At 46.8% G+C, this 24,336-nt stretch overlaps 1 protein-coding gene across 1 annotated transcript in view; it reads right to left on the reverse strand.

The window, feature by feature from the left end:
- Nucleotides 1–486: 486 nt before the first annotated feature.
- The window catches only part of C6H14orf39 (chromosome 6 C14orf39 homolog), a 40,480-nt gene continuing 16,630 nt past the window's right edge, over nucleotides 487–24,336 (reverse strand). The window contains exons 13-18 of the mRNA XM_056851197.1: nucleotides 20,295–20,380; nucleotides 20,129–20,201; nucleotides 17,573–17,712; nucleotides 10,650–10,781; nucleotides 7,691–7,752; nucleotides 487–674 (exon numbers count right to left, since the gene is read on the reverse strand). Coding sequence (XP_056707175.1) covers nucleotides 487–674; nucleotides 7,691–7,752; nucleotides 10,650–10,781; nucleotides 17,573–17,712; nucleotides 20,129–20,201; nucleotides 20,295–20,380 — 681 coding nt within the window. The remainder of the gene's footprint in view (nucleotides 675–7,690; nucleotides 7,753–10,649; nucleotides 10,782–17,572; nucleotides 17,713–20,128; nucleotides 20,202–20,294; nucleotides 20,381–24,336) is intronic.

The raw sequence follows: 24,336 nt of genomic DNA on the forward strand, positions 1-24,336 counted from the left end.
TTTTTTAGCCCGTAAAGAAATGTTTACACCGTGTTGATATAACTTTATATGGCAGTAGTTAAAATATGTTACAAGGAAAAAAATTTGTAATCTCTGAAAACAACAGTATCACAATGACAAACATCTTCTTGTTGTAACGGATAATAGTATTTTTGCCAAATTACCCAGTTTCAAAAAAAAATTTTTTTAGATATTGCTATATGAACTGACTGTTTAGTTCTTAATAAATAACACTGAAAGCATTGGAAAGGCTATTTTCAAATGAAGCCTTTAAAACTTATATTACATGTGTTTCATAAAGTAAAATTTAACCAAAACTTTTAATGAACAAAGCAATTCTAACTTTTTAAACTGGACCCATTTAAAATTGATAACGTTGGATGCAAACATTTCATCATATGGATGAAAATATTTATGTTCCATTTTTTATCTCCTTTTGTTTTTTAGGTAGGAAGATAAAATGTTTGCTATGGGCATTCTAAATCATTAAAAAAGTGAAAATGCCCTTCTACTTTGTGAAGAAGTCTGAAATCCTTTTTGGGAAGCTGTCTGGGATCCAAATGCAAAGGGAAAACTGAAGTCGTCTTTCCCGTCTTGAAAGACTTGAACAGAAGAACACGATGGAAAGGAAAAGGGAAACGAATCCTCATTATCCATTTTCCCAAATAAATCTCCTTGAAGGGAATAATATTGTGAATTAAAATTTGGTTTTACAATCAACACATATTATTGTATTTACGGGAGGAGGTATCAGAACAGTAATTGTATTTTTATTAAAAGGAATAAATGGCTAAATAATACAAGGTCTACGGACCAAAATTTGAATGCTGGGCATATGTTGGTTCTCTTATGTTAAAGGACAGGTGTTGATGAAAACCCGTTCCTACAAATGCTCAGCTATGGGAAAGAGCCTTGGCTACTTACCGTGAAGGCTTCTTCTGCTCAGAGGGACGAAGGGCATCTTCATTATGGGTGTTTCCTTTTCCTCTTATCTCGGGAGGCAGGAACCAAATATTTAAATTTTTCTGACCTCTGAGGGTAAACGCCCCCTTGTGATCAGTTAAAGACTTTCCGAGCCTTATATATTTAAGACAGACTGAAGAAACATGTTAGTTATAATTCTATACAAGAAATAAGTTCCTAATAAACATTAACGATGAACCTTTAGGATAACTATAAGTCATGAACCAACAAACAGCGTTTAACTTGAATTGAATGTCAACTGGAAGTTAGATGTAACCATGATTACCTGTAATTTTATTTTATTTGTTTTATTTATATTTTACTGACGTCTGGGCGGGCAAGATGCCCTTCGTCCCTCTGAGCAGAAGAAGCCTTCACGGTAAGTAGCCAAGGCTCTTTCTCGCTCAGAGGGAGAAGGGCATCTTCATTATGGGACATACAAGAGCTGTCCCCCGCCCTTGGGAGGGTTAGACGTCCTGAAGTATACTTTGCAGTACTCGTCTGCCTAAGGCGGCATCTGCTGACAAGTATAGATCTAATTTGTAGTGTCTCACAAATGTGGACACCGAGGACCAAGTTGCAGCCTTACATATCTCTTCCATAAAGCACGGCAGTCGAAGGCTGCTGAAGTAGCCGCACTTCTTCCCAAGTGGGCAGTAACGCCCGCAGGAGCAGGTAGGTTACTTATTCTATAAGCCTGTGTTATGTATAAGGTGATGGTCCTACTATTGGATGCCTTGGACATATGCTTGCCCTTGTCAGGTGGTGAGATATGAACGAATAAGGAGTCAGAGTTCCTAATAATTTTAGTAAGATAAATGTAAACAGGTAGTGCCCTTCTTAGGTCTAGCTAGTGCCAGGCCTTCTCCTTAGGATTCTTGGGGTTAGTGCAGAAGATGTAAGCACTATGTCCTGCTCCCTGTGAAACTTGCAGCTACATTTTGTCCTATCTCAGTGATTGGTTCGAATGGTAGTTGTATGAGTGTGTCAAAGCTGTGTGCAGGCTCTAGTTGTGAACCTGTGTCTAACAGGAGGAGCTAAATAACTGACGCCCCTTAAAAAGGCTTTTATGTGATGGTGTTTGGTTAAGCGGTATCCAGATACCTTGGGTACTATGGTAGCTATAGATGCCAGTTGCCTTTGTAGAGTGCAGGTAGCTAGCCCTAAGCTCTGTCCCTCCTGATGGCTTCCTTGTTGTCAATATGGTAGTGACGGCCACCGGGCTATAACCTAGGGCTATAAGTCATCTCCTTTCAGTGCCCATGCGGTAAGTTTGTACCACCCTGGATTGGGATGGCATATTGGGTCTTGTAGAGGGAGATCTTGTCCATACAGAACCATTGGAGACTTCCAGACAGACATCTGAATTATAGATGGGAACCACGGTCGTCGCAGCCAATATGGAGCTATGAATCTGACTGAAGCTTTCTGAAGTCGTACCTTTCTCAATACCCTTGGAGGGAGGGGGGGAACCCGTACAGTAGGTCGTGTGGCCCTGGTGACATTAAGAGGTCCATTTGTTCCGCCCCCTGTTGACGGTACATGGAATAGTACCTTGGCAGCTGGTGGATGATGCTGGATGCAAACAGATGAATCTGTGGCGTGCCGAATCTCTGAGTAATAAGTTGAAAGACCTCTGGATGTAGAGACCATTCTGCCTCGCTGATGTCCTGTCTGCTGAGCCAGTCTGCTTGTATGTTGACTGTGCCCTGAATATGTTCTGCTGATTTTGATGAGAGGTTGGACTCGGCCCAAGGAAAAATGTAGTCGCTTCTGAGGATCGTCCTGATTTCTAGGGCACTGATGTGAAGATTCTGTTCTTGATGGTCCATGTTGCTTGAGCCATTGTCCCTTGAGTGTGGCTTCCCAACCTGATAGACACACGTCCGTGAAGATTTGAATTGGTGTTGGACGGAGATACCAACTTCCTTTCGTCAAATTCTGAGACTGAAACCATCATACTAGTCTTGATCTGACTTCCTCAGTCAGGATGAGATTTCTGTCACTTATTCCTTGGTATGTCTCTTTGGTACGGCCTTAAGAACCATTGAAGAGGTCTTGCTCGTAAGCGTGCCCCTTGAACTGCGGGAATGCATGCAGACATGTGACCCTTCAGTTTGGTCAGGGACATTAGAGAAGGCGACCGGGAATTAATCGCTTTCTTTGCTAGAGATGAAATGTTGTGGATTTTTGTCCACCGGAAGGTATAAGGAGTTTGTCAGTGTGTCTATGTCCATCCCCCATCTCTCTCAATCGTTGGGATGGAACTAAGTGGGTCTTTCTGAAGTTGATTATGACCCGTGTTCTGTTAACCTCTTCAGAACTCTCTCTGAATGATCTATGCTCTGCTAGTTTGAGCTTGCGCAAATCAGAATGTCGTCTGAGAAGGGTGCATTCTCACGCCCTCCTTGCGCAGAGATGTGACTGGTGTGTCCAGAACTTTGGTGAATACTCGAGGAGGGGCGATGATAACCCGAATCGTAAGGCCCTGAATTGGAAGAGGTGTCCCTTGTACGGGAACCGAAGGAAACAACAATGTGCCGGGTGTATTAGAATGTAAGAAAATGCTTTTCCCTGAGGACCTGTGTGACTGACTTTAGTGTCTCCATCCTGAAGCACTTTAATGGGATAATCTGTTCAGAAACTTGAGGTCTAGGATGGCTTTCCATCCGCCGCCTTTGTTGGGAACAGTAAAGAATACTGAATAGACTCCCAATGTATGCTCTAATGGTGAGACTGGCTCCATCGCCTTGATGTCTAAGAGGCCTCTGAAGTTCTATGGTTTTTTTGGGGGGGGGGAATGTTGGAGATATTACTAGTCGATGTGAAGGAGTGTAAGAAAAACTCTATCTGATAGCCTTGTGAGATAATGTTTGTGACCCAGAGGCCTGGTTGGGAGGTGACCAATGACGGTGTAATAGGCTGAGCCTGCCTTCCACTGACTGGTGGCTGGCGTCACTGTTTGGTTGGGCGGTCGGGTTTATCCCCTTTATTGCCCTGGAAGGTGGAGGATTTTGGAGATTTATTGAATCGTCCTCCTTTACTAAAGGAGCTGCGATTCTGGTTCCGGTGGTTTCTAGGTTGATCAGGTCTGTATCTTTGAAGTATGTGGTATGCACGAAAGGACATAGAGGGAGTGATCCCTTGGATTCCTTGCGTAGAAACTTGTCTTTGGTCTCCACTGATATGGGGACCAAATTGTCTCCAAGCAAGGTCTTTCCCTGATACAGGAAGCCCATAATAACCAATTTTGATCTATATACTCCGCTTGCCAGGGGCGTACCCAGAGAGCCTTTCTGGCAGCTGAGGCTGTGGCTAGTGTTCTAGCTGCATATGACATGTTATCTAAGGAGGAATCAGCTAGAAAGAATACCACTCTCGAAAACATGGATGACATGGTATCTAAGGTAGAATCAGCTGGAAGGATACCACTCTCAAAAAAACATGGATGCCCTTCTGGCATCTGATGCTGCAGCTAGTGTCCTAGCTGCATATGGCATGGTATCGAAGTTCGAATCAGTTAGAAAGAATACCACTCTCAAAAAACATGGGTACTCCTGTAAAGGCGTTTCTTTCTTCCTGTGGAAAAAGTTGATATAACTTCCTAGTCCAAATTATTGCTGCTCTGTATACTAGGGCAGATGTGATAGAAGCGCTTGATAGTGAGTGCCAAGGGCTCTGAGCATTTATGCCTGCTAACTCTGCCTTCCTATCTGTAGGGTCCCTAATCATGGCAAGGCCATGTAACAAGGTTGAAGGAGTGAAGGCAGTGACAGGTGATTCTACTGAAGGCACTTTTAGAATTTTAGAAGCACCGATAAACCAAATATAAAGGCTTCCTAGAGGCTGTGGAGCATTGTATGGGTGCCATTGGTTTCTCCCGCTCTGCTTTCAACAGAGTTAGAAATAATCAAGTGCTGGCACAAACCTATCTGGAGTCTTTTCTCCCACTCTGAGTCCTCTGAGAGATCAAGAGTAGCTAGATTTTTATGCCAATGCAGAAGGAAATCTTCTGCGTTAAATACTATAGACAGTCTGGGTACCAATTGGCAATTTTGTGACCGTGAATTAGCTTTCAGCGCTGCTTAGGCTGGCCAGCACGTACTCTCTTGGTACTACTTGGACTGGTGATTGGCTCACCAGGATCTCAGGCAGAGGTCTTCCACATCACCTACTACCAGAATTAGCCCTCTGCATGCCAATCCGACGCTCTGCCACTGAGCCACAGCCGTTCCCCTGCTTTGGCTGATATGCTGCCCTTTTAGCAATCAGATTACTGTTTTTGGTGCTGGAGGGTGTGATCCCTACGATCCCTGTATGGATGGGGCAGGATAAGGAGGTTGTACTGCCCTTAAGCCATCTGAGAAGGCGTTTTTAATCAGGGCGGAGAGCTCTGCTCTTACAGGAGTAAAACAGGCTGCATCTATGAGGGGGGGGGCGAAGTCACCTTACCGGCAGTCGATGTCTCCGTTGATGCTTCCCGTCCTTGAATAATAATAGGCGAGCCGCCTGAGGACGGAGCATTGCGAGGCAAAAAGGCGAGCCGCCAGCCTCCTTCATTTTCCCCGTTTGTGCAGTGTGGGAGAAGTGGCTATAGCCGCTGTGTTCTCCTGGCTGCTTCCCGCTGCTTCCCGTCCTTGAATAACAATAGGCGAGCCGCCTAAGGACGGAGCACGGCGGGCGAGGCAAAAAGGCGAGCCGCCAGCCTCCTTCATTTCCCCCGTTCATGCTGTGTGGGAGGAGCGGCTACCGCCGCTGTTTTCTCCCGGCCGCTTTCTGTTGCGATCTGGCAGTCGCGTCTTTCAGGCGCGGCAGAGCAGCGTGCGTTTTGCAGCAGGCATTTGGCGTGCTTGTTAGCGGTCGAGCCAAGCCGTTTGTACTTGCCTGCGCCGTTCTTGCCGCTTTTGCCTTTCCCTTTTGAGTTTTGGTCCTCAGGTCACCAGAGTGACTGTCCGAGGGTTCATCTAATTGTAGTGGTAAGGCCACTAGCAGGCTAGGGTCTAAATTGGCAGGCGCTATATAGCTGTCCTGATGCCGATCCGCCATTTTTTTTTTTTTTTTTTTTTGGCGGGAAAAGACCCTTCTGAGGACAATAGGCAGAAAATTAAGACAGTAAATAGAATTGAGTAGTAGATTAGTTAGGTTAAGTTTAGGTTTGTTAAAATAAGAATATTTTTAGGTCTAATAAGTAAGGTTAAGGTTTCTCTATTATTTCTGTAGCAGAGAGCTGCTAGAAGGCTGCTCTCCCGTTCAAGGCAGGAAATAGAACTGGTCACAAGGGGGCGTTTACCCTCAGAGGTCAGAAAAATTTAAATATTTGGTTCCTGCCTCCCGAGATAAGAGGAAAAGGAAACACCCATAATGAAGATGCCCTTCTCCCTCTGAGCGAGAATAAGGGGGGAATGAAATATGGATAGGACTGGTGGACGGATAGAATGGGTACACCAGATGACTCCAAACTCTTTGTGCCAACAGGTGAGTTTGGAATTCTGACACAGCTTGATAAGTACAGCCTGGGGTTGCCTGGTCCCTCTTTGCCACCGGCGGGAGATTTGGGGGCGGAGCCTGAAGAGGGCAGGGTTTGGGGAGGGGCATAGCTTCAATGCCATAGAGTCCAATTGCCAAAGTGGCCATTTTCTCCAGGTGAACTGATCTCAATCGGCTGGAGATCAGTTGTTATAGCAGGAGATCTCCAGCTACTACCTGAAGGATCTTTAGCCATAGTGGCTGCGATTTGAATGCTAGTTTTACGAGTGCAGCTCGAGTTTGGTTTTGTTTGATTATTACCACTATCATGGCTAAAAAATGGACTTAATGAATATATGCTTGAATATATGTGGTTGAAATTAATTTGGGGCCTGATGTAGTTATATACATATATAAGTCATATAAGAATCTTTAGGCATAGTGGCTGCGATTTGAGTGCTAATTACCTGAAGGTTGTACAAATGGTTGTACAAAATGGCTGCCACAAAATAGTTGCTGAAGGAAGTAGAGCCAGCCACAAAATGACTGCCTCATCTTACTTTCAGTCACACAGGGAAGATCCTTGTGTTGTGGTGGCAGCTGCTGCCAAAGCAACTTTTTAAAAAACTGAAGAGCCAATCAACTCGCCAGTGGCCAATCAAAACCCTTGCAGGGCAAAAGTCCTATCTGGCCCAGCCCACTTTCTAAAAACACTTGGCAGCCACCAGGAAAGCTGTTGGCAGGTGTCATGGTGCTCAGTGTGGTGTAGTGGTTAAGAGCGGTGGTTTGGAGCGGTGGATTCTGATCTGGAGAACCGGGTTTGATTCCCCACTCCTCCACAGGAGCGGAGGAGGCTAATCTGGTGAACTGCATTTGTTTCCCCACTCCTACACATGAAGCCAGCTGGGTGACCTTGGGCAAGTTACAGCTCTGCTAGAGCTCTCTCAGCCCCACCTACCTCACAGGGTATCTGTTGTGGGGAGGGGAAGGGAAGGTGATTCTTAGCTGGTTTGTCTCCCTTAAGTGGTTGAGAAAGTCTCCCTTAAGTGGTCGAGAAAGTCGGCATATAAAAACCAACTCTTCTTCATGTTGGGGACCCTGGGGTGACAGCAGCTGCTAAGCCTAAAAGCTCCCTGATGCAGTGGGTACAGGTGCCATTTTAAACGTCGTCCCAAAGGAATGAGGTTGTACAGAGACCGTCTAAATAACTGTTATCATCAACACAGGAATAAGCAGAAATTCATTTCACTGTAAAACTTACCAATAGGTTCATGTGGGGAAACAGGATTTAGATTTCCAGTAGAAAAGTTTTTGCCTGCCTGAAACATAACAATGGCACATTTTAACAGAACATTTATTACTGCATGATGATAATGAAACATTATAATGAATTAACCAGAAAACTGCAATATATTATAAAACTGATGATTTAAAAGCATCATGTTGTTACCCAAGTACAGAAAATATTGCAAGATAAAAATGGCACTTTTGCAGAGAGGATCTGCTGAGGAAACTGGAAATTCAAAGAAGAATATGCCAGAATTTGCTGTTTCTACCTTTTTACCAGCCTTGACTAAATGCATGCTTAATCTTTCAGGGAACTCCTAGTAGCATTAATTAAATAAATGATCCAGAAGTTTAAACAGAACACTATAGTTATAGTTGCCTAAAGCAGGGGTCGCAAAACCGCGGCTCCCGAGCCACATGCGGCTCTTTGGCCCCTTGAGTGCGGCTCGCACAGCGGAGGAGGCCCCTGGCTCGGCTCACATCTCGGGCAAGAAGGCGCAGCTCCGCTCCGCGCCCCGCACCAAGAAGCTCGAGAAGCTGGGTGTCTACTCCGCCTGCAAGGTACCCGCCCGGCCCGGGGTTGGGTGGAGGGGGGGGGAGAGAAAGGACGGAGCCCCCGCCGCCGCAGCTCCTACAGCCTTTCAGGGCTCCATTGGCCCTCTATTCTCCACTGCCTCCTCCTCCTGCCGCCGGTCTCCACCCCCCACACCAGCACCGAGGGGGTGGGGGCTCAAGGACACACCCTTGCTGCAGCAGTGGCAGCGCTCTGAGGCGCTCGCCGGCTGGCCCCGGCCTTCCCTCCCCGGTGGTAGCGAGGCAGCGCCTTCCGTGCCCACCAAAGCGCCGGCAGCTGCTCCCCCTCGCCTATGCGCCCAGGGAGCGCCAGTGCGGACCCCCCCCTTGCTCCAGGGAGGCTGCTCCTGAAGCCCGGGCCACACCGCAGCGTCCGGCCGGGAAATGGGGCGGAGGGAGGTCTGGGCGAGTGGGGCCGGCCCGGCGCCGGCGGCTCTCCGCTGAGCCTGGGCGCTGTGCCTAGCAGGGGCCGGGCCTGGGTCGTCGGGGGCAGATGGCGAAGCAGAGCCGGCACTCCGGCAACACGCCCAGCCCCAGCGAGCCGGGACTGGCCGCTGCTCTCACGGCCGCGCTGCTTGGGGAGGGGGGGCTGCTCCCGGCTGCTCCTTCCCTCTTGGCTTCGGTGCCAGAAGCGGCGGTGGCGGCGTGCGGGAGTCAGGGGCAGGGGGCGCGTGGGGCTCCGGGCCGCCAGGAAAGGCCACACTGGCCTGCCTTTTGTGAGGATGTCTCCGTCTCTCCCCCCTCCCCTGCATTGTCCTGGAAGCGCCGTTATGCATGCAAAATTGTCTCAGGGGCGGTGGGAGAGGGGCAGAGGGGAGGGGGGGTCACTGCCCGCCTCTGCCCGGGGAGCGGGGGGGGGGAGCTCGATGCAGCTGGGCTTCCTCTGGCGGGATTAGCATGTGTGAGCATAGCTCCTGTTCGCTTGGGCACAAAGATTAGGTGTGTGTGTGTGGAATGGGCCCCACTTTAAAGGGAGCATTAAGGAGGTGAATGGAAGGGAAGAATTGGTTTTTATACTCTGACTTTCTCTGCCACTTATGGAAGAATCAAACCGGCTTACAATTGCCATCCCAGACACCCTGTGAGGTAGGTGGGGCTGAGAGAGCTGTGACTTGCCCAAGGTCACCCAGCTGGCTCCATGTGTAGGGGTGGGGAAACAAATCCAGTTCACCAGATCAGCCTCTGCTGCTCATGTGGAGGAGTACCGGTACTTCAAACCATTGCTCTTACCCACTACTACACCATGCTGGCTTCCCCATACCAATTGCTTTTAAAGGAGGAGCAGGAAATTGAACCCAAGACTTTAGCTTGCAGAGCAGATACTCTAGCCCTGAGCCACAGATCTACGTTTTCAGGGTCTCTGACCCTATATATAGCAGAGCACACAAAACAAGGACCTTCCTGGCTGGACTGGTAAAATTCTGATCAGTTGGCAACTCTGTCAGGTGCAAATGGGATTTGTTAATTAGTCAGTTGCCAATAAGGCTCACAAGGACTTAGGCCCAGAAAATGTCCAGGAATATTAAATGAGAAAATAAGAAAAATATGCCTTTGATCATGCACAAATTGCCTTTTCCACCCTGCTTAGTAAGCACAAGCGGTCCACTCATATCAGGAAGTAAGGACTGGAGAGTATAAATTTCAGGTGAACACAAGAAGAATAAGAGTTGGTTTTTATATGCTGACTTTCTCTACCTTTTAAGGAAAACCAAACCACCTTACAATCACCTTCCCTTCCTCTCCCCACAACAGATATCAAGTTTTATTCAGTGTACCTATAGTTTAATTAAGACTTAAAACTTTAATTAAAGTTTATTAAGTTAATAAACAGTGTACCTACCTATATAGTTTAAGTTTAAGAAATTTGGCTCTCAAAAGAAATCTCAATCGTTGTACTGTTGATATTTGGCTCTTTTGACTAATGAGTTTGCCGACCACTGGCCTAAAGAATGAACTATACACTTTTATTATTTGGTACGTGTTTTTATAAAATGTTGCAAACGGACATGGGCTAAATACACTATAGTGTTCTTGTCCAGGACACAATTCTACATTTCATCTTTGAACACCTGACTGACCTGTGGCATCTGCTTTCAAGGAGGCAAGGGCGATATAAAATTTATTGTAATGAGACATCAGATAGTAGGTGATGTGAAAGACGACTACCAGAGACCCTGGAGAGCGGCTGCCAGTCTGAGTAAACAATACTGACCTTGATAGACCAACAGTCTGCCGCCGTATAAGGCAGCTTCATCTGTATAAAACATTGTGGCAAGAATCTAATCCTCTCAGCAAAACCTGCCCTAACTATGCCTAATTTTAAGAATACTGTTCAATAAGGCTAATAATTGAATGTTACCTGGTCTGGTGACTGTTCAGCTCCAAATGCAGAAGAATCAAAGAAATTAAATCCTGGTGACTTTGCATTAAAGCTAGTAAGAAAGCAAAACGCTGGTGACTTTGATGTCAATCCTTCGTTTTCTGACTGAAGTCTGTTATAATGGAAAAAAGGAGAAGCGAGAGAGAGAGAGAGAGAGAGAGAGAGAGAAAAAGAGAGAGAGAGAAGAAATAAATTGAAGCCTTTAAACTTTACCATGACAAATAATTTTTTGAAATTTGAAATGTGGTGTTGGAGCAAAGAGCTACGGGTACCATGGACTGCCAAAAAGACAAATAATTGGGTTCTAGATCAAACCAAACCTGCACTGTCCCTAGAAGCTAAACTTACTAAACGGAGGCTTTTGGCCATGTGAAAATATCCATTTGGATATTAGGATCCTTACCGGTCACATCCCTTCTGTAGATTCATCTAACTCTGGCTGCTAGGATGCCCCATTGTAAGGCCCCCATAAGAACATAAGAAAGGCCATGCTGGATCAGACCAAGGACCATCAAGTCTAGCACTCTGTTCACACAGTGGCCAACCAGATGCCTCTAGGAAGCCCACAAACAAGACGACTGCAGCAGCATTATCCTGCCTGTGTTCCACAGCACCCAATATAATAGGCATGTTCCTCTGATCCTGGAGAGAATAGGCAAGCATTATGACTAGTATCCATTTTTACTAGAAGCCATGACTAGCCCTCTCCTCCATGAACATGTCCACTCCCCACTTAAAGCCTTCCAAGTTGGCAGCCATCACCACATCCTGGGGCAGGGAGTTCCACAGTTTAGCTATGCTAGCTTCACATTAGTGCCTTATTATGGCATGGGTTCATGGGGGACAATAGTGTTTCACTTACCTGTAACTGTTGTTCGTCCAAGGTCTTCTGTGCAAGCACACATTGGGGACTGCGCACGCGCAGGCCTGCTGCCGGAAAGATTCCATAGCTTCTAATGGCTAGAATAGGGGGTGCCACACCAACTGCGCATGCATCCGTTTTCCCGTCGAAACGGAGCCCTCTAGAGGCGGTGCCCCCCGTATTCCCTCAGTTCTTTCTCCTGCCAAGTGAACCTGTAAGCAAGCATAAACAGTAAAAAGCTCACAGTGGGGCAGGAGGGAGGGAATGTGTTCCTGCACAGAAGACTTTGGACGAACAACAGTTACAGGTAAGTGAAACACTATTTTGTTTACAGGCTTCTGTGCAGACCCACATTGGGAGATTATATAGCTACTCACCAAGGAGGAGGGAGTGAGCTGTTAGCCAAACAATGAATGTAAGACTGCTCTCCCAACTGCAGCATCCTTTCTACTTTCAGAATCCACAGCATAATGATGAAGAAGACCACGTGGCCGCCTTACAGATGTCCGCCAAGGGAACACCACTCTGGAAGGCTGCAGATGAAGATGCTGCTCTAGTAGAATGTGCCCTGAGCGAGACAGGACATTGCACGCCGGCTTGTTGGTAACCGGTCCGGATGATCTGGACCAGTGGTTCTCAACCTGGGGGTCGGGACCCCCAAGGGGGTTGCGAAGTGTTTTCTGGGGGGTCGCCGCCACTGTCCTGGGACAGCCCCCATCCCAGGCTGTCCAGGACTAACCCAGACGCCCTGTAACCCTGATCCGTCCGCGAGGGCAGGGAAGACCCCAAGCAGAGAGGTGAGGAACTGGCTGACCAACAGCCAGAAGGAGCCGGGCTGCAGAGACGCGGCGGCGTGCCACCGCACACCAACTGTAGCCCCGCTGCCCAGCTGAGAGGCGGGCGGGCCAGCCCTGGGCGCAGTCGCACCTGCGCCGGGCGGATGATGCAGCAGGATGTGTGGGAGGCCAAGGAAGCTCCCCTGGCTTGGCCAGTTCAGGTCTCGGAGGAGAAGAGGGCGGTCCCCCTTGAGGCCGCTACAGCCACGTTGTTTTTACTTTTAACCACGCTCGGGTGGGGCGGGAGCTTCAGCCTGGAATCCAAGTGCGCATGTCTGTAGTGTGGCTTCATTTTTCTGCCCTGAGTCATCAGTTCCGTTCTGGCAAGGCCAAGGGGGAGAGAGTCAAGGTGCATGCGCAGTTCGGGATTTCCCCCTCGAGCGCGCAGGTTTGGTGAGGCGCAGAAGGAGCGGTGACTGCCGGAGGGGAGAAAAAGGCACGAAAAGTCCGAGCGGGATAAGCGGTCCTCGGCTCTTTCCTGGCCCTTCGCTCTCGTGAGGTGATTAAACGGAGCTCCGCTTTGAGGGATAACTGCAGTTCTGTGCAAAAGCAGTGTCCCAGTCACAAGAGAGGGGGTTTCCTCGCGAGAGCCCCGGCCTGCTTGGAAGAGTTTTTGGGGAGAGAGGGGAGGACAAAGAACACAGTGCATGCTCAGAGGCACTCTTTCCTCTGTGCCAGGAAAGGTTGCCGCGCCACACAGTCACAGCCGCTGCGCAACAGGTGGTAGTACCGTTTGCTTGTTTGTTTTAAACTTTAAAATTTAAAGTAATTATATATATGGATACCCTGGACTGCCCAAAAAAAAGTGTTTTCTTTATCCTATTGAAAATGTCATTTATGCAAATTTATGCAAATGTGACGAGGGTCACAGGTTACTTGGCAATTGTAAAAGGGGGTCGCGACTCGAAAAAGGTTGAGAACCACTGGTCTGGACAATCCACCTGGATAAAGAAGCAGAAGACGCCAGCCGACCCTTTTTGGGTCCCACAAAGCAAACAAACAAGGAATCCGACTTTCTAATATTCCTTGTACGCTGTAAATAATATAATAAAGCTCTTTTAATATCAAGAGAATGTAGGGTCTTCTCTGCTGGGGAAGAAGGCTGAGGAAAGAAAACTGGTAAAGAAATAGACTGGGTTAGATGGAACTTGGAAATCACCTTTGGTAAGAACTCATAGCTGGGCCTCAGGACTACCTGTTTGGAAAAAATTGAATAAAAGGCGGAGAGGCCCTAAGTGCCGCCAGCTCACCCACCCAGCGAGCTGAGGTTATAGCCACTAAGAAACAAACCTTCCTAGATAAAACTGAAAGGGGAACAGTGGCCATAGGCTCGAAGGGAGGTAACACCAGTCTGGAGAGTACCAAAGATAGGGACCATTGGTAAACTTTCCTGGGAACCCAATGAAAAAATTGTTAAGGCCTCTCAAAAATAATTTGGATGTATAATGTGAAAACAGGGGTCCGCCCTCTACCCACATATGGAAAGCAGAGATAGCGGCCATATGCACCTTAATAGAAAATGCAGCAAGGCCTGCCTCTTTCAGCATTAACAGGTAGTCTAAAACCTTGGGCAACGGGGCTGAATGGGGCCGTAAACCTCGAGCCTTAGCCCATGTCGAAAAAGGGTACCACTTACAAGTGTAAGAATAACGGTTAGAGGGCTTCCTAGCACCAAGAAGCACCTTCAAAACATTACTAGAAAAACCTACTCCAGTGGCCAGATGCGCCAGGCCGTTAGCCGAAGCCTGTCGGGATCTTGGTGAGGGATCCCGTTGTGGGTTAACAGGTCTGGAACAAGGGGGAACCGAAACCATGTGAAGCCTCGCATAAGGAACAACAGCCGTAGTGGAGGCCATCAAACCCAGGAGCACCTGGATGTTACGTGCAGGGCGAAAACGAACAGATTGGAAACTAAATACCAGTTCCTTTAAGGCGTGGCGTCTGTCATCCGGCAAAAAGGCCTTACCTAAAAAGGACCACACCTATGAACTGGGTAAGCCTAGTGGGGGTTAAAATAGATTTCTTGAAATTAGCAAGAAAACCCAAGGTCTGCAACAAGAAAAGTGTAGTCTGAACTTGAGAATGGACTAGCTCTGATGTAGGAGAAGTCATAAGCCAGTCATCCAGGTAAGGAAAAACGGAAATGCCCTGAGATCTAAGGTGAGCAACGATTACCGCCATACATTTAGTAAAGACCCTAGGAGCAGTAGAAAGGCCAAAAGGGAGCACAGTGTACTGAAAGTAACAGCCCCCAGCCTCGAAACGGAGATACTTGCAATGCTCGAGAGTAATTCCAATATGGAAGTAAGCATCTTTCAAGTCAATCACAGCAAACCACCAACCAGGATTCAATAAAGAAAGGACATGGTGCACTGTCAACATCCAAAAAATTTTAATAACCAAAAACTTGTTCAAACATTGCAAATCAAGAATGGGACGCAAGCCTCCATCCTTCTTTGGTACTGAAAACAATCTGGAATAAAAACCCAAACCCAGGGAGCCCATGGGCAAAAGTTGAACTGCTCCCTTCAAAACCAATTCTTGCAAGGCTTGAGCTAACGAGGGCAAGGGTAGGCGGGAAGGGCATGGTGGGGATGATAGAGGTGGTAACACAACAAACTCCAACCCATAACCAAACTCAATAATTCGCAACACCCAACTATTGGAGGTGATAGCTTGCCAAGCTGACAAAAAGAGGGCCAAGCGGTCACCAAACTGAACAGTGGAGGGTACCCCCTCCCTCTCTAGTCAGAAAGCAGGTTTCTGGCCCTGCTTGGGAGAAGAAGGCTTGTGTCCAGAATTGCGAGATCTATTACGACCATGCCTGTTCTGCCAATACTGTGGCTGGTATTGCCCTTGACGAGGACCACGATTTTGGTGTTGATCTCTGTATGAAAAACGAGAACGCTGGAAGGTAGAAGGGGGAGGAGCCGAGACCCCCATGTACCTGGCTGTTTGCTTTTGAGCTTTCAGTTGTTTCAATGCCTCATCAGTTGAAGTAGCAAACAAAGTTTTGCCGTCAAACGGTAAGTCCTTAATATGATTTTTAACATCCTGAGACAGGTTGGTGGATCTGAGCCAGGAAAATCTCCGAAGAGACACAAAGGCAGCCATAGCTCTGGCAGAGCAATCAGAACCATGGCGGCCAGCATTCATTTGGTTACTAGCCAATTTGATGCCCTCACTCATAACCACTCTGGCCAAGGAGCGTTGTTCATCCGGTAAAAATTCCATGAAGGTGCTCATCCGGTTCCATAAGTGACCCTGATATGCACCATAAATGCTTGATGATTGGCTATACGGAACCCTAGCGCATCCGCAGCATAGCAATTACGGCTATGAACATCAATTTTCCTACTGTCCTTGTCCACAGGAGTAGAATTGATGCCCTGGTGATGTTTAGCTTGGACCTCAGCAACTATCATAGAAGAAGTTGGGGGGTGAGAGAACAAGAACTCACAATCAGAAGGCTGAATTCTATAAATATTTTCCACCTTACGCGAAGTGGAGGAGCAGGTGGAGGGTTTCTCCCAAACCCGCTTAGCATTGTCCATAAAGTCCGCCGATACAGGCAAAGAGACAGTCAGAGGGGCCTCCGAAAAAATAGGTGCCAAAATCTTTTCATTCGTTTTAAGTGCAGAAGAAGTGCTATCCACCTCCAAAGATTTAGCCAAGCGCAGCATCTGGTCAGCAAAACCCCGAATGTCCTCATTAGGGGAAACAGGTAGACCACAAAAGGCTTCATCAGGGGATGGATCCGAGGGGGTCTCGGAACCGAGATCGGAGTGAGGAGGCACCGAATCTTTGTCAGAATCAGAACCACTACTGTGGGCAGAAAACTGAGAGTCTCCAGCAGGACCTGGAACCGGAGGGGGACCTTGGAACGGAGCAGACCACGGAGTCAGCTGCTGTTGGTAAGGTGTTGGGAACCAGGGCACACCATAGGGGTTCCATGAAGCGACATTCTGTGCTGGCCATTGCTGAGCCTGTGGACCCATAGATTGTTGAACTGGCATGGATCCAAGCGCCTGCGCGGACGTAGAGGGCTGATTTGGAGCCGAAGGCACAGGAGGCAAAAACATAGATTTCGCCAACTCCGTCACCGAAAAATCAGGAAAAGCCATCTGGGAACCGGGAGACTCGGATCCCAACTGAGGCGAGGGGGTTCTAGGAGGAGGTGGGGTATTGGCCTCCTCCAACCCTGTCGGTTCCGTAGTGCTTGGAACCGAAGAAGACGCAGCAGCGGCTTTAGAGGGTTTAGAAGGCTTAGCAGGCTTATCCAAGTGTTTTGTCTTACGTTTAGCCTTCTTGCCTGTAGGCTCAGTGGCACCCTTCTTCGGAGCCTTGGAGTCAGCAGAGGCAGTGCGCTTGCGCTCCGAAATAGATGGATCCATAGTCACGGAACCGACAGGTTCCAATACAGTCAAGTGCTCACGCCCGGCTGAAGAATTTGAAGCTGGCGTCTTTGAGCCTAACAAAGCCTTTTCATAGAGCCAAGACTTGAGTTTGTCCGCTCTGGCATTTCTGGCTCTGGGCGTAAATAGAACACAAATCGTGCACGCAGCCATATTATGGCCTTCACCCAGGCAATAAACACAAGGGGTGTGATCATCAGATTTTGGCATTTTAGCGCCACACTTCTGAAATTTTTTGAAGACCGTGGCGTCCGAAGATGACATTTTAAAACTTTCTCGGAAGAAAATGAAAGTACTTCACCACAATCAATCAAGAAGACTAGCAAAGCTAGAACGATCCTTTTCCGAACGGCGGCAGAGAAAGAACTGAGGGAATACGGGGGCGCTGCCTCTAGAGGGCTCCTTTTCGGCGGGAAAATGGACTCATGCGCAGTTGGTGCTGCGCCCCCTATTCTAGCCATTAGAAGCTATGGAATCTTCCCGGCGGCAGGCCTGCGCGTGCGCAGTCCCCAATGTGGGACTGCACAGAAGCCTGTAGACGAACAGAATTTTATAACACTGCAAGAATTAGGAAAAGTGCTGTCCTGGTCCCCATTATAGAAAGAAACACATAATCTGTTCCAGTGTTATCAGGATGTGTCATGAATCAGGAAAGTACACACTCTGTCTTGTGGTCCACTCAAAACATACCGAAACTCTGGGCTTTAATTGGAGTCAGGGGGACCATTGGTGCCAACAGCCTTGGAGAAGGACAAAGTTCTTGAATAATATTATAACTAAAAATCCTTACAATTCAAACGGAGCTCCACTGGACTCAGGTGTCTTCGCAGATATGTTAGGCTCGGGGGTTCTTGGGAAGCTTTCAGAGCATTCTTCTCCTGAAGCAGAATTATGTCCCACTGACTTAATAATACATTCTCTCTGTCCATCCTGTTAAAGGGAAATGTCAAATATAAGGCCTTGAATGGCATTTACAGCTGTAATAACACCAACTGTTTATGTTTGGAGGCTTTTTTTGTGTAAAAGTAAACAATTTTAATATCCATCATTCAGAAGATGGTCATACTGACAGTTAAGAAAGGAATGTTGGACAAAAGAAGAAGAAGAGAAGAAGAGTTGGTTTTTATATGCCGACTTTCTCCACCACTTAAGGAAGAATCAAACCGGCTTACAATCGCCTTCCCTTCCCCTCCCCACAACAGACACCCTTTGAGGTAGGTGAGGCTGAGAAGCTCTAAGAGAGCTGTGACTAGCCCAGGGTCACCCAGCTGGCTTCATGTGGAGGAGAGGGGAAACCAACCTGGTTCACCAGATTAGCCTCCACCGCTCCTGTGGAGGAGTGGGGGAATCAAACCCGGTTCTCCAGATCAGAGTCTACCGCTCCAAACCACCACTCTTAACCACTACACCACGCTGGCTTTCATGAAGGTTTGTTCTTAGCAGTAGATGAAGGGCACTGTGGAGGATGTACACACATGTTGCTGTACCAACTCTCTTCACAAAAAGTTGTCGAGATTTATTGCAGAGAAAAAGAACTACTCACTTTTTCCAGGGCATATTCAAGCCATTCACTTACTAAGCTTACTCAAGCATTATTAAATTTACCACCTATGACTCCCCAAATCAGAACAAGATCCAACTCCTGGATTAGGGTTATGGTTTAGGAGCAATCCACTCCACCTTCCAAATTTCTATATACAAAAGTCACAGAGGTAGCACAATTTCGATTTGTGTCAGGCCAACATATCCCACCTTCAAGCTACATTTGCTCATGTAGTACACCTTAAAGCCATGCATTAATTTAAACACAAGAATTTTGGATTAAATAATTTGTGGATTTGGCTGGCAGTTTCTTCCAGCATGAGGAACACGTGTGGTCACATTATAACCTTGCTGAAACTAAGCAGGCCAATGCTTGGATAAGAAGCCTTGAGTTCCTTGGAAGAAAACCAGAATATAAATGAAATAATCACAACCTTCCTTCTTAGAAAAAAATATAAGATATGTGAAGGAAGTTTCTGCCAGCATGCAGGTAGCATTTTTGAAGGGCATCCTTCAAAAGCAGAAACATATAAGATAATTTAAGACATTCAAGCGTTTGTCATTAATTAACACAACATTACAGAACAACTTAGAACTGCAAAATCTTCTAATGTGCTAATTGGACATTAATACAATTAAAACAATTAGACAAAACAAATTTAAGGTTAAACTCACTTGTGATGCATATGCACTATCCTTCAGCCTGTTCCCTTCTCCTGTTCTTATGACATCAATCTCTTTTTCTGCTACTATAAAATTGTTTGTATTAATAATATATATGTCTTAGTCTTGTCATGTGATTAGTTGAAAATCTGACCATCTCCTAATACTAGTGCTCCTACTAATATAAATGTTTTGAAGTCCAAGGTACAATGCCATGTTTCTCTTAAGTCATCAACATTTACTTACATCAGCCTACACTCCCATTGTAAAAACAGTGCATGCAGTGGTATGAAGTAACATGGCTATAGATGAACACGGAGTGCCAATTCTTTCCTTGCCAATTCTCTCCTTGCTCAGGAATGCAGCCCATTCCAGAGCCCAGCTGCAACCGGGCAGGGTGTGGCTGAGGCGCTGCCATGGTGCCTCCAAAGAGGCTTGGAGGCTACCGCAAGAAGAAAAAAGGGCTTAAAAATGTTAAAAATTAAAAATGGGTGGGGGGAAGCCCCATAGAGAAAAGTGATGCTGCACCAGCAAAAACCTGGCACAGCCCCGCTGAGGCATCGGGGGCGTTCCCAGGCTGGAAGGGGTTAGGAAGCTGCCTACTGGCAGCTCTGCCCCCCAGAACACCCCGGGAATGCCCCCCGGGATAACAGCATGAGCACTTGCACTGGCAAGATGCCGGGGGAAGCCTAAATAGCGTCCCAGGACTGCGGTGCCGAGGCAGTCCAGGGAGGCCAGCATAAGTTTCCCAAAGCCAGCATCTGTGCCAGTCTTGGCAGCACAAGTGGCATGGGTGCTGGTGCAAGTGGCATGGACGCTGCCACAGCCACTTGAACACCTCCTGAGCTCTTTCAGCTTCAGAGCTCAGGAATGGGCTGTAAGAGCTATTAGCTATCTTGTACCCTTGCTGGAAACAGTGGTATGCCCTAAACATTTTTTTTTTGCCATCAAGTCACAGCTGACATGGTGACTCTGTGGGATTTATAGCTTATACAAGGAAATATCAGGAGGAAGATCTGTTTTCTTTCCTCAGCTAAGTGAAACAACATAATTTAAAATGCTTTCAGAAAAGAAAACCCTGTATATTTATTAAACAATTGTTCCTTTTAAATAGCATATTTCCATTCTAACATTTCAGTACCATTTTACCTATTTCTGTAGCCTCTGTCTCCAACCACTGCTTGCTATTTGTTTGCTTCTGATAAGCCACCAACCTAATGGAATAAATAGAATATATTCGTTTGTATTAGCTGCACTATCTCCATGCAAGAGACATAAGTGAAAACAGGATTTGTTTGAAAAGTTACCTGAACGGTGTTTCTCTTTGCAAGCTCATTACAGAGGTAACCTGGGCAGGTTTTGCATTGTACGTTCCTGCAGTGTCATTACATTTCTAAAACAAAGGACATATTTCAAATGGAAGAAAATACAAAATGATAACTTCAGACATGTTGACTTTTCCTTAGGCTGTACAAATACAGCTCTCTTGACCTCTATTTATAGGTCACAATTTTTCCGGATTCCCTCTAGTTTGTCTTTTTCTTCCTCACCTCTATTAAAAAAGGGACAGACTGAAGGAAAACCTTAGGAAAATTATAGGAGTGAAGAAATGTGTTTATACACAATACAAACCTGTTTAAAAATTGGGCATGTGTATTATTGTTAAATAAAGAACAGAAGATATATCTAAATGAGTAAATTATTTACTTCTGTCTTTGGGATATACCTGAGCAATGTTGTGAAAGTTACTATATTTAATATATACAGATACCTTTTTATAGGTGGAGTACAATTAAAGGGAAAAACAAAATGGCATCTATCAAGGAAGATCAGAAAGAAGTGATCTAATAATTATGTTGAAGATTCAAGCAAAGGCACAATGCACCCAAAGTTATTAGCAGGGAGACCCAGGTACAAATCCCCACTCTACCACAAAGCTGTCTGGATAATTTTGGATTAGTCACTGTCTTTCAGAATAAGCCACCTCCCAGGGTTGTTGGAAGGATAAAATCAGGGATGGGGCTATGTATGCCATCCTAAACTCCTTGGACAATGGATGAAGGGGAAATTAATGAATTCTATATTTGTAACTTTTAAGCTTAACATTTCTCCTATTTTAATATCAATGGGAATTCGATTGCTTCCTTTTAGCTGGATCTTGTCCAAACCTACATGACACCTTCAAACAATATATACCTTAGGGGGAAAAGGCCCTGATCCAAAAAGCTCACAAAAGGTCTCCTTTCCACCAAATCTTGTATGAGAAATGTGAGTCTGATGTATGTTCAGAAACACAATAGCATACATACAGTTGTAACTATCTGAATCAGATCCAGATTTACATTGTTATTGTTATTATTAACTTCATTTATCACCTGCCTTTCTCATTGAGACTCAAGCTGGACTACAAAATAAGAAAAAGTTCAATCAAACAGCAAATAATTCTAATAAACAAAACAATTTAGTGGGATTAAGATAACAGAATTGGAAATAATGCAGGCAAAAAACTAAGACAACAAAAATGTCTAAGGCTTGACATATTATAATGCAGGCAGAATTACAAAGGTAGAAGACACTGCCTTACAGTAAAAAACAAATGATATGCACAATGTTGCAATTAGGGTTGCTAGCTCTGTGCTGGGAAATACCTGGAGATTTTGGGGGTGGAGCCTGGGGAGGGAAGGGTTTGGGGAGGGGAGAGACCTCAGCAGGATCTAATGCCGTAGAGTCCACCCTCCAAAGCAGCTGTTTTCTCCAGGGGAACTGATCTTGGTTGTTTGGAGACCAATTATAATAGCAGGAGATCTCTGGGGGCCACTTGGAGGTTGACAGCTCTAGTTGCAATAGACCAGAGTTTCCCAAACTTTTTGAGTCATGGAGCACTTTTCAGGAGAGCAATTCGTCACAGAGCACTAATTTTCACCAAGCATTTATATACTAAACTGAATGACAGTAGTATTTTTCTTTCCAGTTTCTCCATGAAGCACTAGGAGATGTTTAGCAGAGCACCAAGTGCTCCTTAGAGCACAGTTTGGGAACCTCTGTATTAGACTATCAAACTATCCTTATTCTATAATACTGAACCCTTTACAAGAATGCCCTCCTGAACATTTCTGTTTTGCACATTCTGCGCAATTATAGAAGCAGGTTTTTTTTTCCTAATAACCTCAGGCAGGCTGTTTCATAATGTGGGTGCCACCAGAGAATGCACATGAATGGGCAGTTGCCGGTTTCACCTGTTTATAGGGCGGCACCTTCAAAATGCTTTGCTCAGGTGATTGTAGCTGCCACAGCAGAACACAGCAAGACAGGCAGTCCTGCAGGTATGTGGGCCTGAGGTCATTAATAGCTTTGTAAGTCAGGGGTGGGGAACCTCAGGCCCGGGGGCCGTATGCGGCCCCCGAGGACATTTTTTGTGGCCCTCTGGAGCTCCGGGGCCCTGCTGCAGAGGCGGGGCGCAGGGCGGCCCTCCCAGAGGGTGTTCCTGGCACCACGGCTTACAGCGGCGCTGCGGTGCCCTTTGGACCTCCTCTCGCCGACTGTCGGCTGTTGAGCAGCGAGAGGGAGGGGGAAAGAGGCTGGCAGCTCCCGGCAGCAGAGCATGCATGCAGGAGCCGATCGGGCTTCAGGGGGGCCCTTTTGTGGACTCTGGGGAGGAGAGGGCATGGAGACTGGGGCCCGGTTGCGTGGGGCTCTGTGCGCCGCCGGGTGTGTTTGGGCAGGGGAGGCTAGGCCTGGTCGCACGGGGCCAGCGTGCGCGGGGGTGTGTGTGTGGGAAGGCTTTTCTCTCTTTTCTTCCTCTTTTTCTGTCACTCTTTCTCCCCTCTCTCCCTCTTTCTTTGTCTCCCTCCATCCTTTTCTTTCTTTCTCCCTTTCTCTCCATTTATCCTTCCCTCCCTTTTCCTCTTTCTCTGTTTTCCTTCCTCCCTTGCCGATTGACTGTGGGCCTCGCCCCCCTGGCACCTCGTTTTCTCGGGCCCACTGCTGGCTGCCCTTCCGCCTTGGAGGGGGGAGTGGGGGCACCCTGCAGGCCTTCTCTGTGTGGCCTCCCCGGGTTGCCAACCTCCAGGTGGTGGCTGGAGACCTGGCAACCCTAGCCTCTTCTCCCACCCACCGGGAGATCTACACCTGGTATGGCCCCTGAATGATGTTATAAATGTGCAAATGGCCCTTGGCAGGAAAAAGGTTCCCCACCCCTGTTGTAAGTGATAACCAGAACCTTGACCTGAACCCAGTAGCCAGTCAGAAACCAGAACAGAAGAAGAGTTGGTTTTTATATGCCAACTTTCTCTGCCACTTAAGGGAGAATCAAACCGGTTTACAATCACCTGCCCTTCCCCTCCCCACAACAGACACCCTATGAGGTAGGTGAGGCTGAGAGAGAATGACTTGCCCAAGGTCACCCAGCTGGCTTCGTGTGTAGAAGTGGGGAAACAAATCCAGTTCACCAGATTAGCCTCCGTCGCTCATGTGGAGGAGTGGGGAATCAAACCCGATTCTCCAGATCAGACTTCACTGCTCCAAACCACCATTCTTAACCACTACCCCACGCTGGCTCTCAGGGGATGTTATGCTCATTCCGTTTAGTTTTGTACCAAAGGAAGATTCTGAGTTGTCTTTAAGGGCAGAACCATGTAGAGTGCATTACCATAGTCTAGCCTTGAGGTAACAATATGGATCCATGTGGCCAGATCCTCCATCTTCCAAGCTAGGTAAAATGGAAAGAATGCCTTTTTTGCAGCTGTGTTACCTTATGTTTCAATATAGAAGATTTTCCTGCATCAACTGCAACCTCTTGTACATGCTTTAGAATCATAGAATAGGATCATAGAGTTGGAAGGGCCTCCAAGGTCATCTAGTCCAACCCCCTGCACAATGCAAAAAAATCACTACTACTTCCCCCACACACCCCCAGTGACCCCTGCTCCATGCCCAGAAGATGGCTATTGGACTCGAATCTAGCTATGCTTTAGTACCAAACTGCAGGCAGAAACCTGTTTCTGGTTGTTGATCATCTCTCAATGGATCAGGGTGCTTATCATTTGACGGACATCATTTGACGGACATTTTTCTTATCATTTGACAGACTTATAATTTGAAGGACATATTTTGAATGCAAATATGCATTTATTACATTAAACGTAATCTTTTTTTTTTTGCTATCAAGTCACAGCTAACTTATGTCACGACCCTGGTATTCCTTGGAGGTCTCCCATCCAAATACTTGCCAGGGCCAACCCTGCTTCGCTTCTGAGATCTGACGAGATCTCAGCCTGGATAGCCTGGGGCTATCCAAGTCAGGGATATCATATCTTACTCCTATTCTAAGAAAGAGATCATTGCTATTTA

This window comes from Euleptes europaea, chromosome 6 (assembly GCF_029931775.1).
Source record: "Euleptes europaea isolate rEulEur1 chromosome 6, rEulEur1.hap1, whole genome shotgun sequence".
Classification (NCBI taxonomy): Eukaryota; Metazoa; Chordata; class Lepidosauria; order Squamata; family Sphaerodactylidae; genus Euleptes; species Euleptes europaea.